Source organism: Myripristis murdjan, chromosome 1 (assembly GCF_902150065.1).
Source record: "Myripristis murdjan chromosome 1, fMyrMur1.1, whole genome shotgun sequence".
Classification (NCBI taxonomy): domain Eukaryota; kingdom Metazoa; phylum Chordata; class Actinopteri; order Holocentriformes; family Holocentridae; genus Myripristis; species Myripristis murdjan.
The window spans coordinates 15,435,579-15,454,563 of record NC_043980.1 but is presented as its reverse complement, the minus strand read 5'-3'; the positions used below and the strand labels follow the sequence as shown (position 1 = coordinate 15,454,563).

The following is an 18,985-nucleotide window of genomic DNA, read 5'->3' as shown; positions in this document are numbered from 1 at the left end:
GTACAGTAGGTGAAATAAAACAGTGATAATCTACAAGTGAGTCTTCATTTTGGTGACACCTTTGGGGTTAGTGCATATTACTTTGCTCTCAGTGTACACTCTGGCCCAACATACTGTAATAATGAAAGCACTCAGTGGAGCTTTTTAATTTCATCTACATTCTTTTATTTATTCCAAACAAACCAGTGTAGCCACAGCTATAAACATTTAACCCATCACTTCCTGTGAAGCAGAGGATTTTTTCCTGGGAAAGAAAGCATCCCTTATACTTTTCAATGTGAAAGCTTATATGACCTGGTTACAGCTTTGATCTTCATTGTGTGATATCAATCAGCAAACAGACGTTTACTTGTATGAAAATCTGTGGATTATTAGCCTGCTTTAAAGTTAAAAAAAAAAAAAAAAATCATTCTCCAAATATCCCTGCTTCCCTGCCTCTCTTTCTCTCTCTCTCTTTCTCTCTTTCCCTTTTCCTGTCTTTTCCACACTCATTCCCTGCCACCTCTCTCCCCCTGTTTCAGTTTTATTGCTGTGATTGGGCAGATAGCCAGATCAATACTACAAGTGTCTTCACACCAGCTGCATGGTTTTATATCAACCTTTGACACTTCTCTACACACTACAGCACTGGCTTTATTTCAAAGCCACTTCCAAGCCCAGACACTCTCACACTCACATATGTACCAAACAATGACACCGACAAGTTCAATAAAATGGTACTTTATAGTGTACATGCTGATGCAGACATTAAGAGTGTGTGTGTGTGTGTGTGTGTTTGTGTGTGTGTGTATTTTTGTCGACAGTGCGGGCCAGACTCCACGTAAGGTGCGTCAGATTTACAGCGGTGAGCTGATGGATGTCTACTGTTCCCAGTGCTGTAAAAAGGTCAACCTCCTAAATGACCTGGAGGCTCGCCTCAAAAACCTCAAAGCCAACAGGTAACACACGGACACACACACACACACACACACACACACACACACATACTGACAAACATAACACATGTTGTTACACAGAGTCCAAAATGAACTCCCACCAAGTGTCAAATGTGGGTAAAAATTTGTCTTTGGTGAAAAAAAGTCCTCTTATTCACTATGGTACATGGTATGAGGGACAGCACATGTCTGTCTGTCTGTCTGTCTGTTTGTCCTTCTGCAGACACACGACACAATAACTCCAGAATAATCCAGAATAACTTTATACTTCATACTATATTTTGTTTTGAAAACTCCGTAATGCTTTAAAGTGATTGTTTTAAAGTGTGTTCAGATTCTTACCCAAATAGTGGCTGGTCCATGCAAATGTAAGTTTGGTCTTTTAAAAGGATGGTAAACTAGAATATGCAACAAAATGTTTTTTATTCTCAACACTGGGTGTAGGAATCATCATGAAACTGTGAGAATCTTAAGTCTTTTCTATGCAGAGAGAGGCCTGTCAGTTGTTTCTCCTGACTCAAATGAGTGGTTTTTGCTGATGTGACCTCAGATTTTATTACTCCCTCCCCCGTTTGATTGACTCTTCAGCTGCACCTGCTATACTTTCACTATCATACGCTAGATTCAACAAACTATAGCCTATTAACCTTAACTGTTAACTTGTTAGATTGGCATGCCGATGATTACATCAGATGACAAGAAGAGGCGAGGCTGGAGGCTAGCAAAGGTTTCGATCTAAATATGGAGCTTTAGTGACTGATGGTGTCAGTCATTGACTCTCTCACTTTAACTCTGTAACAAGGCTCCAAAATATTTTTAGCAAGTGAGCTGTACAGCAGTTTTAGTTCTGAAAATGTTTGCTATCATGTTGTTGCAGTGCTCGTTCCAAAAAGCGGGATATTGTCACTGCAGTTGGTTGGTCTTACCAGCGTCGCAAAAATAAGTTACTCTATATTCTCTATACTCTATAACTTACTCTAATAAGTTACTCTAAATCCTTCCCTGTCAAAGCAACAAGTGCTTCACTGGGACTGTATTGTCTCAAAATGAATTAACCCTTTGGCGCATAGCGGTCACTACAGTGGACAGCTGTTTTAAAGTCATTTTCTCCTAAATGCAATGGTTTCTATGGTGGAATTGCATATCAGCTGTTAGAATGCTCTCTGCTGCTCCCCCCCACTGAGGTTTATGCAGAGACTGTCAGTTCTTGTTGCTGAAAACATATTAATACTAGTATCATGACATGGTAATACCAGTCCTGCATCCTTAAAGAAGTATGGAGACTCACAAGTGTTCATGCCCTAAGAAGAGTAAAAACACATAACAATCTTGACTCAGGCTTTCATAATTCATGCATCAAAGGGTTAAATAGATACAGACAGGGAAATAACAATTTTGAGCAGGGATACAAAACTAACAAATTGTTTTGAAGGATGCACATCAGCACACGTTTATTTTGGATTCACTTTGAGCACTCATTTCAGCCCCCTGATTTCCAAAATGGCAGAACTATTTTCTACCACTGTAGCACCCTCTATGGTGAATATCAGACTGGAGCGCCAGTGCATAGTGAGACAGTGGCAGTTAATACATTATTGTGATTATGGTGGGACATCTTATCTGGCTCCTGTTTTGAGCTTATCTGCCCTTGATATGTGAGACAATAAGCAAATACGGAAAATTACACTTGAGTTATTCCAAATGTATTGGTCTTTCAACTCATTTTTAGTATATTTTTACTACTGTTTGATAGGAATGTATTATAGAGTAATATTCTTACAGAGGAATTTAAATTGTTCCTACCATTTGATGCCAGCGTTTCGTGCACTGATGAACACATACACATCACACAGACACACACACACACACACAGGTTAATTGATTGTTAAATACTACAAGTCTGAATAGGCCACCACTCCCATACTTACTGCATCAACCATTGTAAAACAGGGAGTCTATTTTTAGAAACATAATCCAGGGTGATCATTAATAGCTGCACCATCCACCTGGAAACACACACACACACACACACACACACACACACACACACACACACACACACACACACACACACACACACACACATTCACCCATTTGAGAACATTAAAATTTGTCATAGGCCATGCCTTAAAATAATCTTAATGAATGTGGTGTTAACTTCAGAGTCGTTTTGTCTCCTTTTAGTCGGACTTTCTCTGCTGACTCTGCAGCATTTCTCCCTGGAGAGAAATAGCTTTTTTTATTATTATTTCTTTAATCCAACATGGCTCTCCTAATTAGACCTGTACCTTCCCCCCTAATGAATAATGTGCTACAGAAGAGGAGCGAGGAATATGTACAAAGCGTGAGAGAGTGAGAGAGTTGTAAATGGAAAAAAAGATTGAAGAAATGAATTTGGATGGCACGTGCACGTAGGAAGAGGAGAAAGACCGGAGGAGAAGGTTGCAGGAATGGACTTAGATGCTGGAGGAGGATAAAAAGATGGATAGTGCGCTGGCGGCGGCGGCACACCAAGAAGAATGAGAGCGAGTCATGGAGATGGATGTGAAACTGTGAGAAATGATTCCTTGCAGACCAATCCACAGGGACAGGGATATGAGGAAAGACAGAAGGGACAAAGACTGGGCCAAGGAAAGAGGATGTTTTGCAGCATATTTTAAGGAGCAATCATGCACAAGCAGTTTCCTATTACATCTGATTTTTCTGCACAACTAAGTTATAGTAAACAGGTTTTATCTCAAATTTGGCTTAAAATTAATTAATTAAGAATAAAAGCCTATAGATAGTTTATTTAGCAATAATTTTTTTTAATGATAATTATGTTTGTGTGTGTGTATTTACTCAACTCTACCTGGACAAGACAACAGCACTTGAACCCTTTCTCTGTTTACTTGACTTTTTTTTATTTTTCTTAATCCAGTTGAGAGCCACACACAGACAGTCACATCAACCCTAAAGAGTCTTTCAGCTTTTTTTTCTTTTTCACTGAGACTGCTGAGCAGACAAAAACTTGGCTCAGTGAATCAGAAATGAATTTGTATTATCACTGACGTGCCCTTCAACTGTTCTCTACCTCGCCCCTGTATACCTGTCACACTGAATAACCCAAAAAATATCTTATTTGCCATCAGCGGTTAGCTCCTGTGCATTGTTCGGCTCAGAGTCTAGACATATCCATGGCAATTCGCTGACATGAAATTATTGCTGATTTTCTTTTGTTTCCCCCTCTACAGCCCCAACAGGAAAATCTCCAGCACTGCATTTGGAAGGTATGTCACTCACCCACATGTATGTGTGTGTCTGTATGAGTGCGTGCTTACTCTATTTGTTCACATACACACACACAATGAGAGATTAGTGGCAACTGCATCTTTATCACTCAATTGTCCTACCATTGTGCTGTAACTTCCAGTTAATTAGTATCTGGTTGTATAGAGGAAATACACGAGTTCTGCACTGAAAAGATAGTGAATCCATGATGGAGTGTGCTGTAAAAATCCTTTCCTAGTTTGTGGTTGAGAGCGACTGGAAGCCTTAAAAGTTTGATTATAGTATTCAGTGTGGGGCTGAACAATATGGTAAAAAGAAAACATGTTGCACTTATTTTGGCAGATGTTGTGATTGCAAGATAATTCATGATAACTGTGTTTGCTTGACAAAGACCCATGTGCTTGTGGCGCTGCACAGTAAATACTGCAGGAACTTTGATATTCGGTGTGCGGACTCACATTGTGACAGTGTAACTCACAATTGTGCCCTGTACCTAACTTGGGTTAGATGAGTTTACCATTTTGCATCATATGCTTTTTTAAAAAAAGATGTTGTTTTGCAGCTGATACAATACGATTTGTAGGCCAAAGCATCTTTGTTGCACCAAAATGCCTCATATGCTTCCTATAATGGTATCTATAATGGTATTTTGTCACACATTTTACCTTTATCAAAAGGCCACTGTAAGATTTTGATAATATTTCTATTAATTGTTCAGTCCAAATCCAGCAGCAGCCCTGTTAGGTCTGCTCTGTTACAAAATGGACTGCCCACTCTCCCTTACAGAAAACAAGCCAAAAAAATAAGTCCTTTGGTTTTGGAGTGTGTTGTAGAGTGTTGCAGTTGCAGTGGGTGGAATGTATTGTATCTGGGTCTTTGTCCTACTTCTGCCCACGCAAACTGAGTTACAGTGACAGAGTGAAAATGGCCTGTCAACCCTGATCTATGTATTCTATATGAGCTTTGTTCCCTGCTGCCCCTCTCTCTCTCTCTCTCTCTCTCTCTCTCTCTCTCTCTCTCTCTCTCTCTCTCTCTCTCTCTCTCTCTTTCTTTTCCTTTTCATGTCTTCTTCCTGCACTTGTTTACCTTTGGCTGGCACTTTATTGCGCATTTTATCTGTTGTATATTGTTCTTTCTTCCTTTCCCTTCTCTCTCTCTCTTTTATGATCTCTCCTCTCCTCTCCTCTCCTCTCCTCTCCTCTCCTCTCCCCTCTTCGCCCCTCTTGTTTATATCAATAAGCTCTGTAACAGAGTGGAGGCTGGCTGCTGTGAAGCCATTCCATTAGAGAGGAGTTTCCTGTAGTGGCATCATATGTGAATGTCACTTCACTGTGTGTGTGCGTGTGTGTGTGTTTGTGTGTGTGTGTTAATTGTAATTCTGTTAGCACCACCTCCTACGTTGTTTGGCACAGTCCTGGGGCTTAAAGTCCTATATCTGTCCTGTCCTGCGGCAGCTCCAACACAAGACCAGTGCACACACACAGGACCAGCTGTGTCTCACCTGAATCTATTCTTAGTGAGTTCCACTCCTGAGATTGTGTATCTTTGTGGTGTGTGTGGGTTTGTGTGTGTGTGTGTGTGTGAGCAGGCAGCTGCTCCACAACAGCAACTTGAGCAGCAGTAACGGCAGTACAGAGGACCTTTTCCGAGACAGCATTGACTCCTGTGACATCGACATCAATGAGAAGGTATGTGTGAGTCTGTTATTGTTCATGGGTGTGTGTGTGTGTGTGTGTGTGTGTGTGTGTGTGTGTCAGGCAGCAGAGAGAAAAAAGGGGAAATATTGTCTCTCCATGTGTTTATATGAATTATGTACCGTAAGTCTCTCTGTCAACATGTTTAGTTCAGTCAAGCTCTTTAAGCACTAAACAGATGCTCATAGAGAGCCATTCACAGACCCTGCTGTGTCTGTGCAGCTACCGAAAACCTTTTGGCACCTCAGAATCACACCAAGCCCTCTGCACTGTGAAGAGAGGCTCCTGATGGAGGCACAGCTTAGGATGAGGCTGCTAAATAACACGGTGAAGCTTTCAGGAGTGCTTGAAGATCTTCAAAGTCTGGAAAAGTATTTAAAATGAATTTAATAATGTCTAAGTCTTTAAAAGGCTGGAGACTGCACAAATAGTTTTTTAAAGTGTGGTAAATATTGTTGGCTGCCTCCAATACACATATGAGTCCACATGCAACTTTATGGCTTTAGCTGATTTTAATCACACATGTGACTTTTGTTGTTGTGCAGTGTAATTCTCAGCGATATGACCTGGATGACATACAGCCAGCTGTCATTTTTCCAAGCATATGCCATCTTGAACATTAACCAGAATCTTCAAATTAAGTCAAGAAGTGTGGAAGTATACAGAAATGTTCAACAAAGTGGGGAGAACCTGTGCTGTTCATGCCATAAACTGTGTAAATGTGTTTATGATATGAGATCTTTAAGTATTTACAGCAGACATCAAGTCTCTCTCTCTCTCTCTCTCTCACACACACACACACACACACACACACACACACGCACAAAAGTAAAAATAGCTAAAATCCAGGAAAAATTTGCACCTTGAACTTGGGTACTATACAAACACTCCCACATTTTTTATAAATGTATTTAAAGATAAGTAAGTAAGTATGTCTATGTACAGAGATCAGTGCAAATGGCCAGTGCAGGAATACAGGTCACAGCAGCTCACAAATCTCTCTCTCTCTCTCTCTCTCTCTCTCTCTCTCTCTCTCTCTCTCTCTCTCTCTCTCTCTCTCTCTCTCTCTCTCTCTCTCTCTCTCTTTCTCTCTCTTCTAGGTGAGCTCTCTGGAGAAGAAGGTGGCAGAACTGGAGAGTGACAGTCTGATGAATGGTGATCTCAAGTCTAAGCTCAAACAGGAGAACACCCAGCTAGTGCACAGGTACAGCAAGGCAACTGGGTTTCAAACATGCACAAGGTGTTTTACAACAGCTGAGATCCAAAGGAAACTATGCAATGCCGTATTTTATAGGATTACCAGTTCCAAAAGACTCTGATGCTGTCTCTAAAAAAATGAAGCAACATCACAGCAGGATGCAATAGAGTGTAGCAGTAATTTGACATGAACTTTTACAGGAGCTTCATCTGTTAAAAAAGTTGTATTGTATTGCATTATAATGTGTTTTGTGCGCTGTGCTCATGATCTCAGGGTACATGAGCTTGAGGAGCAGCTGAAAGACCAAGAGACGCGTGCAGAGCAGATTATTGAGGAGGAGCTGAGGAGACACCGAGAGGCCTACAGCAAGATGGAGAGAGACAAGAATACAGAGATAGAGCTACTGACCAACCGGTGAGACACACACACACTCACACACACACAAACACATACACTTTACTTTGTTTTAAGCTTTGTTTCACTTTTTTTAAGCTAAAAATGTGATCAAATTAAAAGACAAAGTGAATAGCCATCCAACAGTGATACTAGGACAAGTTGGAAATGCACAAATGATTTCAGAGCGACTTTAGAGTGACTTTATGTGTTCAGAGCGACTTGGAAATTTCCTTCGGGATGAATAAAGTATCTATCTATCTATCTATCTATCTAGAGTTTTTATGTCCTACTTGAGCAATTCCTGCTTCATAAAGTTTCTTCTTATCCACATCCATTTTCCCAAGCTGTCACCATGAACTTTATGTCATATTTACATGTTTTATGACACAATGTATTATCATGAGTGCAAAATAAGGTTTGTGAGAAAGCATGTTTCACAGCCATTTTTTTTTTTTTTTTTTTTTGGTGGATAATTTAAAGATTTATTTGACCATGATGTTTATAATGGTTTTTGAGAGGCCAAAACTGACTGCCCTGTTGGACTCTGTTGAAGGTTAGCAAGAAACTTAGTTTACTAGGTTGTGCTATGTATGATAACAGGTGAATCAACATTTTAAAAAATGATGAAAACTACCAAACCTATTCTTTAATGTCAAGCATAGGTTCAGTTGGGGTATTTTAAGGTTGAAACCATCCCAGTGATTTTGAATGTTTGGCCCATTTACTTTAATTAACCCACATTTTGCATTGCAACAAACCATTTTGCAAATCATGCAGGGCCCCTAAAGATTTCACAGCATGTAATCCAAATCCTTTGATTTTCAAATCTGACTTTTGGTTGAAACACTCACCTTATATTGAACTTGTCCTGTGGCTAACAAAGTGTTCACCATTCATAAAACATGGAACTGAAAATTTGCTATTTTCTGGCAGAGACACTGTATCACTCCATGGTAACCTCCAATTTCAAGTCAAAACACAACATTGCTGCTCCTTTTAGAAAAACTAATGTGGAGGACTTTATCATGGTGATGGAGTACTGCTGTGAAGAGAGTTTGATGTCTCTGAAAGTTCATTTTCATATCATAGTGTAATGAATGCAAACCAATGTATGGATAAAAGGTAGGAAAAATTATATCTGGAATCTGATCCAACAACTTTGAGAATTTTCCAGTTTGGGGAATTCAACTGCCTGTTTTATGAACAGAAAAAGCGTAAAGAGTGTAGATGTCCTTTGAACATCATGTGCAGCTTGGTGGGGTTTCATCACCTCTGGAACTATGTACACTAGAGGCCTGCTGGGCCTCCTGCCTCCTGTTAAAAATTAAAAAAGCCGATTGACACACAAGTTGTTTTGTGTGTGTAGACTCGTGCAGCTCGAAGAGGAGAACAGCGAGATGGCCATCAGCATGTGTCGCCTCAAGTCACAGACAGAGAGACTGGACGAGGTAACATCCTCCTTTTTGTCTTGCTTTTCATTCATCTTTCATTTGCTCTTTCTTTATTTATGTAACATTTAGATTGTGGGGCTGATGCTCTTGTCCTCAGCGACCTACCCTGAGATCTTCACACTCTTTCGTCTCTCTCGGTCGCTGTCTCTCTGCCTTTTTCACTCACTTTCTATTCCCTTTAGTGTCTGTTTCTGTCTCCAGCATGCAAGGTCTCTCTGTACTTTCCTGTGCTTTCATATTCACAGCTGTCAAAGCAGTCCTATTATCTCCTCAGTGACAGTTTCAGTGATAGTCAAATAATGTGCAACAAGCAAATGTGCACGCACGCGCACACACACACGCACACACACACACACACACACACACATACACGAGAACAAGAGAGAGACTGTAACTTTAACTATGAGGTGTTGCAGACTGCTGCTGTTTCTGAGCACCACTTCACATTCACAGACAGCATGTGAATGACACCAAACCAGGGAACTGTCAGCTCTAACTCCCTAAATTAGACAAAATAGGAACAAAATAAGAAAACCTGGGTAATGGGGTCACAGAAAACCTTTGGACTTGCGAGGAACTACTCGCACATCGAGTCACATTCATAGAGTGCACAGAAATGCACCATAGCTCATGTTTCCAAAACTTTGAAAAACCTGGTCTGTGTGCATATGACTATCAGTGTATTCAGTTACTGCACATCTATATGTATGTTTGAATGTGTGTGTGTGTGTGTGTGTGTGTGTCCATGTCCTTGTTTGTCTTTGTGTAAATCAACAGATTATTTCAGTGTTGAAATAACTGACTCTCACCAAACATACTTTAACCTTGTGTGTGTGTGTGTGTGTGTGTGTGTGTGTGTGTGTGTCTGTTCTCAGGAGAAACAAAGGATGACAGACAAGCTGGAGGACACCAGTCTTCGTCTGAAGGATGAGATGGACCTCTACAGAAAAATGATGGACAAACTGAGGCAGAACAGACACCAGTTCCAGAAGGAGAAGGAAGCCATGCAGGAGGTGGGAGGCATTTTTATATTCATGGACACACATGCACACACACACACACACACACTTTGTTCCTGTGTTCTGTTCCATCTCCTCTCTCTGCAGTTTTCCTGGCTTATTTCCACCTCCAAAATACTGCACTGATATTATGTAACATTGTCCTTTTGTATTGTTGCTGTGTGTGTGTAGCTAATAGAGGATCTGCGTCGGGAGCTGGAGCACTTGCAGCTCTTCAAGCTGGAGACTGAGAAGCCTGGCCGGAGCCGCAGCTCTTCCTCGAGCCTGGCGGACTTCAACACCAGGACCAGGGAGATGGAGATGGAGCACGAGGTCAAGAGGCTCAAACAGGTACTGAGAGGCTTGGTTCAAATCTATTTATTACACACTAACTGAGCAACTGGTTTCCAGGGAGGCTTGCATATTGAAAATGTTAATGGCTACCACAAAATTCATTCGCAGGTTACAGATAATGGGAAGTAGAGCTTGCTAACATGCATTGCTTCTTGTACAACTTCGAGTGTCCATGGTGAGCTTCCTAGCGAGGGAATGAAAGGGTTAATAATCATTTTAAAATGGAGACAGTTCACCTCATCAGAGGCCCACAGTCCACGCAATTCCACCAGCCATGCGAAAAGATAATGCCACTATTGTGGGTTAACTATTAGATCTTGAATCGCCAGATCTGGAATCCACACCCATCCTTCAACAGGATAAATATGAAGATGAAGTGAAAGGTATTTTTAAAGACAGAAACAGGATAGAGGCGCAGACAGGCTTTGTTTACCTTACTCACAAGCTAACAATGTTAATATACTGTCACAGGTTGAATGAGGAAACACTGAACACAGTTGGATGAAAAAAGCAGCAGAAACTTCCTGGCTGACTGGTTATTTCAGTTTACCACTAAACTGCAAGTTAGGCTTTCACTTTTTAATCTCATTTACCGAAGTGAACCATTGTTTTGCTTTTAGAATACTATGTATTGGTTTTATACATCATAAAATTTATCTATATATTTGCCCTCAATGTATGACTGAGTATCATGTTTCTTAATTTAGTATTTCTGCTATTGTTTGTTTGTCCGTCTCGGAATAGGTAATTTTGTAGCAACAATAACTCACTGAATTTCGATCAGTCTCCACAATATTTGCAAGAGCTGCAATTTTTACAAAATCGCCACGATTAAATGGCCAACCAATAGCTGCGGTTTTGGGCTGAACATCACAATTTTCACATAAAATGATACAAACAATATGCTACATACCGCACCTCAAAAAATGCATTAAAAACCTGTTTGCTAGTTTCCATTTTTATGACCCTTTACAAAAATGTATGTTTTATAAAGAGTTGAATACAAGCACAGTATTTTAATGTTTTTAATTTCAATCAGCTTTTTTATTATCAGAAAATTAAACTTAAATGACAAAAGTACAGTAAATGAAAATGGGCTTATATTGCAATGAGTAATTCTTTCTTATTTAGAGGGAGTTACAGAAATCTCCTTTCTTGCCCTCTCTTCAGTACCACCTTATGGAAAGATAAAAATACATATAAGAAAAGGAACCCAGCTGCAAGATGAAACATTCAGACACAATAACCACCCAATAAAATTGAATGCTGAAATGTCTGCTTTATCATGTGAAAGGCTTGAGGGTAATTTAATCTCTAAGGTATATTGCATCCATGTATGCACCACATTGTATTCTTAATGTAAATTTAGTTGAACCTACATATGTGCTGTTGACACAAATGCTGAAAAATGGTACATTCTTTTCAAAATTCTCAGATACTGTGCCATTTCCCTCTAGATATTTGGCTCTACAGAAGGGAGTGACTCAAATGTCATGTTAGCATTTCTAGTCCCTGCAAAGTGTGCAGACGTGATGTAAAGTAAACTCCAGAGATAAGGGATTAGAAGACCTTGTTTTTCAGATGTCCGCTCTGATTATAAAAAGGTTGTAGTAAAACTTACGCTGAATAACTTGAAGACTTCAGGGACGTGGGAAGTTCATTTTGTAGTGTACCCAGTATGACGACCATTTCAGGCTATAGCTGAGCTAAGCTCCTTTAAGTCGTATTCAGAGCCTGTGTCTGCCTCATATTAATGACTTGTAAATGTTATGCATTAGTAATGATAGATCCAAGTCTCGCAGCAATAAAAAAAGCACAAGTTATCTGAAACCACCAGGCCTTGAGCTGCAGTAGCTGCACAGTCTGTTAGCCTAACCTAGCAGACTGGTTCCTGTGGCTGACTCATGCAGTTTGTGGATCTTATCTGGGACTAAGATGATCAGGTCCATGCCTCTTTATAGCCTCAGGCCATGTTAGTCAAGCTCAGTGCAGACAAGCAAGGAGGGGGTGATAATAACGTTTCCTCTCAGCTTCTATCTGCAGATGCTGTTTTTCTGTCTTTCTCCCTTCTTTATCTCTCTCACTCAGTACAACAACCTTTTCTCCTCAGCTGTTTTCTGCCGTTAGACTGCCGTTGTTCTGGACAAATATATTAGTCTTGTATATGAATGAACCATTTTTGACAAACAAACAAACAAATAACACCATCCAGAGCATTTTTCACCAAACTCTGACACAATTCCTTAATTAACAGTAGCAAATATCTAAGCCCTTTGATTTTATTCAGTGAAAAGTTATGTAAATAATATTAGTAAAATGGACTTAATTATGAAAAGAAAAAGTACTTCAGAGTGTTCTCTTCTAAATTATTGAAGAATTAACCTATGAGAAGTATTTTAATGTTTTATGAGGTCCAGGTGGTGTTAGGCCTAATTAGTACATAAACTGTTGAATGGTTAAAACCACTAACAATGCATAAAATTTTATGAGCTTGTTTGCATGTTGAACCGTATTCTGCAAAGTAATTCGTATCTACAGCCGAAAGATAAACATAGAGGTGTAAAAAGTACAATAGTTCACTCTGAAATGTAGTGGAGTGAAGATATAATGTGTCCCAAAATGGAAATACTCAAGTAAAATACCGCTACCTCACTTGCAGTGCTTAAGTACAGCGTGTGAATAGATGAGCTTAGTTACTTAGTAGTTTTGATTCAGAGAACGCTGCCCTGTGACATCCATCACATGGGTTAACTCACTATCTTATGCTTGCCTATGCACCTCTGTATATGTCTGTATATGTGTGTGTCCAGCGATTTGCGTCCCAGGATTTTCTCCCCCCTGAATTCCAGCACCTGGTGTTGGCCGGGGCACGGCTCCGACCTGGTCTGATGGTAAAACACACTGTTTCTGTGACCTTTGACCTCCCTATTAACCACTAATCACTATGGAGTAGGGTGAACTTGCCCATAGAAGCTGAACTGGGGTCAGCATTGCAAATCTGCTGGTCAAGGCGAGGATAGGGAGGGGCCAAGCCGACCTCTTGTCAGCACGTAAGGGCAACTTCATCACGGAGCAGTCATAACACACCAGACAATGCAGCGGGGGCTGTTTGTGTTATAACACCACATAACCCGTGTTCTGTCCTTCTGTAGGTGTTGCCAAAACATAGATGTGTGTTGCTGTGTTTGCGGCTGGCTGAGGCACGAAGAGCAGTGTCTTGTCGTATGGGTTGAGTGAGGCTTGAGTAGTTTCATTTTGAAGGTTGTAGCTCCAAATGAGTGTGAAGCGAGTTGTCCGACGGTGGCCAACACTCATGCGGTGATCAAATTTATTCTGTGATGACTTTTTTTTGTGTTTATCCGTCAGTACCTTGCCACTGATCATCAGAACAATGGTGCATCTGCATTCACAGTCTCAATCAGTGGTTGGCATTTTCCCAATTTTGCAGCAAATCTGGTGTTCTGGGTCATTTTTGACCCAGTTTAGAAAATGAAGCGATTTTAAACAAAGCAAATTATCATACAATCAGAGTTCAAGGGTTTAGGGACATTCTCCAAAATATCTCTCAGGAAAATAGAGCCCTCCCACCTACACACACACACAAACACACACAAACATCCCTGCAACAGCCCTATAGGGTGGCTATTTATATTCATCTTTTCATTCACTCTCTAGGCAAATGGTGTACTTTTATAAACAACAGGGTTTAAAGGGTCCACAATATAAAAGCAGATGAATATCGTAAGGTTATGATTAGGAATGAACCTGGCTGACATGTCTACCCCAATCAAAGTGGAAGTCAATAGATAACATACGGGTTAGAGGATAGTTTTATGAGCCGGGTCAAATTTGACCCCAAACACCAGGAGTTTTTTCTATTATCTGGACCAACTAATATGTTTTTCTAAATTCATATACTGTGTCAAGTTATGCATCCCAGGCTGTAATAATTACTTTTGAAAAAAAGTCCATTCATCCTTTGCATATTTAACATAATAAAAAAATCATTCACTTTTTTTTTTTTTGCTTGAAAAAAAGGCTGTAATTTATACAAAAAAAAAAAATGCGTTTAAAGGTTTAAAAATATAAAAACAATTGACTATCTTGTGGTTATGATGAGGAATGAACTGAATTAAAAAATCTCACCCAACCAAAGTGGACTTATAACGTATAATTTTATATGGCAGTTTTAGAGCTCTAGGTCTTTTCTTGACTCAGAGCACTAGATTAAAAAAATCAAACACCGCATGAGGGTTAAAATACAAAATACTAAAGTATTATCGCTCCAAGTGTACTGTTGCCTAGAATAAATACTCACTCTCTCTCCCTCTTTCTCTCTCTCTCTCTCTCTTTCTCTCTCTCCCTCTCTCTGCCTTGTGTTCTTTACTATGCCCTCCACCCTTCCCTGCCACTGTAGGAGAACCAGAAGTTGAGGGAGCAGAACGATGAGCTGAATGGTCAGATCCTCAGCCTGAGCCTTTATGAAGCTAAGAACCTGTTTGCCACACAGACCAAGGCCCAGTCCCTGGCTGCTGAGATAGATAATGCCTCTAGAGACCAGGTAAAACCAGGACAACATACACACTGCCCATACAGTGTCACATAATATCAATACAAACATTCACAGCGTGTTCCAACATAAACATTATCTGACTGCTTTCTGCACTGTTGTGTTGTTTTGTGTATTTCTTATTTGCTACAAGGTGTAATGTACAATCAGTTAGTAATGCAAAAGAAGTACCAACAGGGTGATTCAAGACCAAGATGCAAAGAAAATAAGCAGCAGTGCGTAACAATCAGCTCATTGTATATTATCTCTTATACCATGGTATGGGTGCATACTCTTTTCTTATTCGGCTGGCAGGTGTGTATTAAGACATTTTTAGATTGTTTTCTCCTCTTTCCTTTATATTGTTGGCAAATGACCATGGTATAAGAGGGATAATCAACTCATAACACATGAAATACATGGCTACTTACCAAAGCTGTTGATCATTAACTCAAAATACAGATCTGGCACAAAATGTTGCAAGTTAAAGTGTGACAGTACCCCCAATCTGCAATTCCTCTCCATCTACTACCACTAGATTTGCAAGTATAATACATTGGGTATGGAGAGCAGCAAGGGGTCACAGGAGATCAATTATGTAGAGTCAGATCTAAAGTCCTAAGCTATGACATTCACTCACTTTTGATCGTGAGAGCATCATTGATTTACCAACAAAAGCATCAGCAGTTCCATATTGGTACTTTATATATGTGGAGGTAATATATCAGTTAACAGCTTGGATGCAGCAAAATCCATCTCAGCTTGAAAGCCTGTCTTAGTGAATTAATGAACCAGCGAGCTCCCTGTTTCAGTTTAATGAATTAGTTCCAATGTATCTCAAATGGTTAGGGTATAACTGTATTTCTCAGGCATGGGTGCTCTAGATATTAACATACGATGCATTTAAATTTACCATAGGTAATGTGGGCAGTCATCAATCTGGATATATATTTAGCATACAGTCATTCACTAATGCTGTGAAAATAAGCAACCCAAGCTTATAATTGATTAACTTTATAATTGTTGGGTCTATGCCTCCAGGTCTATCAGTATTTCTAAAACTATGTGTTGGAAAAACAGAGCTAGTATGTAGCTATTAGCTAGTATGTGGGAGCAGCATAAAAAATCCTTGATTCTTATATGGCTTTTTGCACTATTATGTTATATGTGTGATGTACCACTCTTTTCCCAGTTAATGGAAGCCCTAAAGGAGCAGGAGGAAATCAACTTCCGTCTGCGTCAGTACATGGACAAAATCATCCTGTCCATCCTGGACCACAACCCCTCCATCCTGGAAATCAAGAACTAGCAGCCACTCAACTGGAATGAGAATCGTTCTGTAACTTTGCAGAGTGAGGATCATTCCAGTTGTCAGAGCAGAACCTGTATTCCTAGTCGGGAATCTGTACTGGAAAAGAAGGAGAAGGAACCAGAGCCACTCCTGAAAACTGGAACATATAAATAGATACACACTGCCCCCTGCTGTTGATGGGGAGCAAATAACTTCTTTTTGCAGAGGACGTACCCATTAAAGCTGTGAGGGGATTTCTGCGCTGAATTAAAGGGACTTTCTCAGCTGTTACTTGCTTACTGACTGGTGGTCATTGGACTGTGACCCTTCAACTTGGTCTATCCCGTTGTCTTTTCGTTCGCTGTCCATGTTTTGTCCCGCAGTTACCGTCATAGCTTTGATCTCATAAGACAAAACTGGTGATTTATTACCACAAATATCCTGTGTTCCACATGTTATGAAGATTGATGGCATTGCTAGATATTGTATATTGCACATACGTACTATGGCATAAAAACTGGAACAATGTAACCGAGTTGTTGTGTGCTCCACTGTGTCATGGTGTAGTAGGAGGTGTTCGTTCCACAGACAAACAGGTTGGTGTGCTGTAGAAAAGTGCATTTTATGGAAACAAAGTGAGACATTTTGGAAAGCAGGCGGTAAGACAGACCCTCAGAGGGACACAGACATGAAGGCAGTCTGCTAGACTGTTCTCTGATCTGTAACTCCTGTCATTTTCATTGTCCTTAATAGAAGGCATAATACAAATTGACGCAGAGTTAATGCACGTTGATGAAGTGTATGAACAGGTACGTGTTTAGAGGTAAAAATGGTCCGAGAGAAATTAAATATGAAGGAATGAGTAGAGAGAGAACCCCTTTTGCTATACGGTAAGAGAAGAAGGCAATCCAGAGTAGGGCAGATAATAGAAAGTGTGTTTTTTTGAGCGGCACAGAGGGACTCTGTGCACTGGGGACAGAGGGCTTTAGTGAAGTCAGCAAGGGTTTATTGAAGGTGAAGATTTTTGTTGTTTTCTTGTGAAGATGTCTTTCCGGAAACTTTAAACAGCACTTGCAAAGTCAATCAGTTCACCAGTGAATTATTTTTTTTTCAGTGCCTGGTGGCTCCTTGTTGATGATGGAAAAGATGAGCGTAGACTGTCACTTTATAGAGCAGAAGCTGCGACCGAGGAGTGTCTTCACACTGTAGTTTCCATAGCTGCTATTTGCTAGCATAGCATGAGCTTGAACAAGTACGCTGCAGCCAGCTAGCAATGGACACAATGATGTTGCACAGGAATGTAATGATATGAATGTACAGAATGTGATATGGATTTCGTGATGGCGTGATCGGACCCACTGGGGCATTTCAGTGGCCAATTTGTGATGTTGCTCACTGAATCATCCCTCATGTCCCAGTTGGATCAACTCAATAAGATACTTGACTTAATCTGAATCTCACTCTGCGGTCAGGTACGACGAGTGTGCACAGGAGACTGAACTTTTCGTGCAAAAGACTGGAATAGCAATCTCACTGAAGCCTGTAAGTTGCAGATTGTAGTTTGTGCCCCGATGGCTCTCATAATACTGTAAATATCATGAATGTATCACTTGGTATTTCACTTCCTGTGAGCCACATAAGGCTTCTTGTGTTTTAAAACTCTTAAATATGTTGCGATATGTCGTTATACATGTATACAGTATTCTGTACTGTAATGGAGAGGGCATTGTCTAGGAAAATGGGGGGAAAATACAATCTGCTGTATTATGTAATTGTCCTAAACTTGAGTTTTGCTTCCTTGCACAAAAAAACGTTTGTTTCCTTTTGCATGGTTCACATTTTCTTTTGTCTGTGCCTTTTGAAAACACATTTTTCAAGACCATACAGCTTGACTAAATTGTTTGAAGGTGCATTCGATTCTGTGTCTGACAGGTTTTCATGACTTGTAAATGTTGTACATACATAGTGATAATTTGTATTCATGTGCCACTCACCACTCTTTTTCAAATTGATACTATGAAAACTATTTTGTACTGTTTTATCAAGAAAGAGCTTGTGATAGCTTAGGTAGAAATACAGGCATAGCACAGTACTTTGTAAACTAAAGATTAGCATTTTTGGGAATACAATGTTGATGCAATTATTTTATTTTTTATTTTATTTTGTTTTTTTAATGCAGTGTAATTTTTGTTCTCCTCTCGATTGAATTGTTAGTAATGGTGAGTTCATTGCTCTTCACGCTGTCTTAAACTGGCTTTTCTTTGGTATGGTTGTCGACTGTCTTCCTAACTTAAACTTAATAGTGAGCATCACGAGCAATATAAACTGATTTACCAATACCCGCTGATTCGTCTTGTTTACCCTTTCGAAAAAATTCTCTCTATAGCTGCTCGCATCATTTCAGATGAAAAAAAAAAAAAGAAAAAATATATAAATTCATTCTTTTTGTAGTTCTTAAGTTATAATTTAGTAGGGCTATCCAATATTGTGTCATTCCTTTAAGCAGAACATGGCAATAAAAAGGCTTTGGCTGTGATGTTGTGTCACGAATCTCTATCATTTAGATCTGCTTTTCACCCCTGTTTTTAATCAAATAATAGCTTTCTATCTCCTTAACATGGAACAACTTATTTAATGTGGCCATATTCTAGGCCGATGGTGTCTGCTGCTGATGTGACTTATCTGCAGTTGTGATGTACATAATGTGTTGTAAATAAAAACATCTGCCCTGGCATGAAAATAACTGTGTAACCTATGCTTATCTGATTGCATGACTTATTTTATATCAGCAAGGGACATGGTGTGGAGGCCTTAGTGTCATCCATTGATTGAATATCTTCAAAAATCAT

The 18,985-nt window shown here is 39.8% G+C and overlaps 1 protein-coding gene across 3 annotated transcripts in view; it reads left to right on the top strand.

Annotated features, from left to right (window-relative positions):
* The window catches only part of rab11fip4b (RAB11 family interacting protein 4 (class II) b), a 36,809-nt gene extending 18,137 nt beyond the window's left edge, over window positions 1-18,672 (top strand). For 2 of the 3 annotated variants that reach the window (XM_030051853.1, XM_030051874.1), the window contains exons 4-14: window positions 804-938; window positions 4,169-4,204; window positions 5,794-5,893; window positions 7,000-7,103; window positions 7,371-7,511; window positions 8,860-8,941; window positions 9,820-9,957; window positions 10,135-10,293; window positions 13,107-13,187; window positions 14,714-14,857; window positions 16,038-18,672. In XM_030051853.1, coding sequence (XP_029907713.1) covers window positions 804-938; window positions 4,169-4,204; window positions 5,794-5,893; window positions 7,000-7,103; window positions 7,371-7,511; window positions 8,860-8,941; window positions 9,820-9,957; window positions 10,135-10,293; window positions 13,107-13,187; window positions 14,714-14,857; window positions 16,038-16,154 — 1,237 coding nt within the window. In that variant the 3' untranslated portion in view covers window positions 16,155-18,672. The remainder of the gene's footprint in view (window positions 1-803; window positions 939-4,168; window positions 4,205-5,793; window positions 5,894-6,999; window positions 7,104-7,370; window positions 7,512-8,859; window positions 8,942-9,819; window positions 9,958-10,134; window positions 10,294-13,106; window positions 13,188-14,713; window positions 14,858-16,037) is intronic. The other variant, XM_030051864.1, reaches the window with a different exon arrangement.
* The last annotated feature ends 313 nt before the right edge of the window (window positions 18,673-18,985 follow it).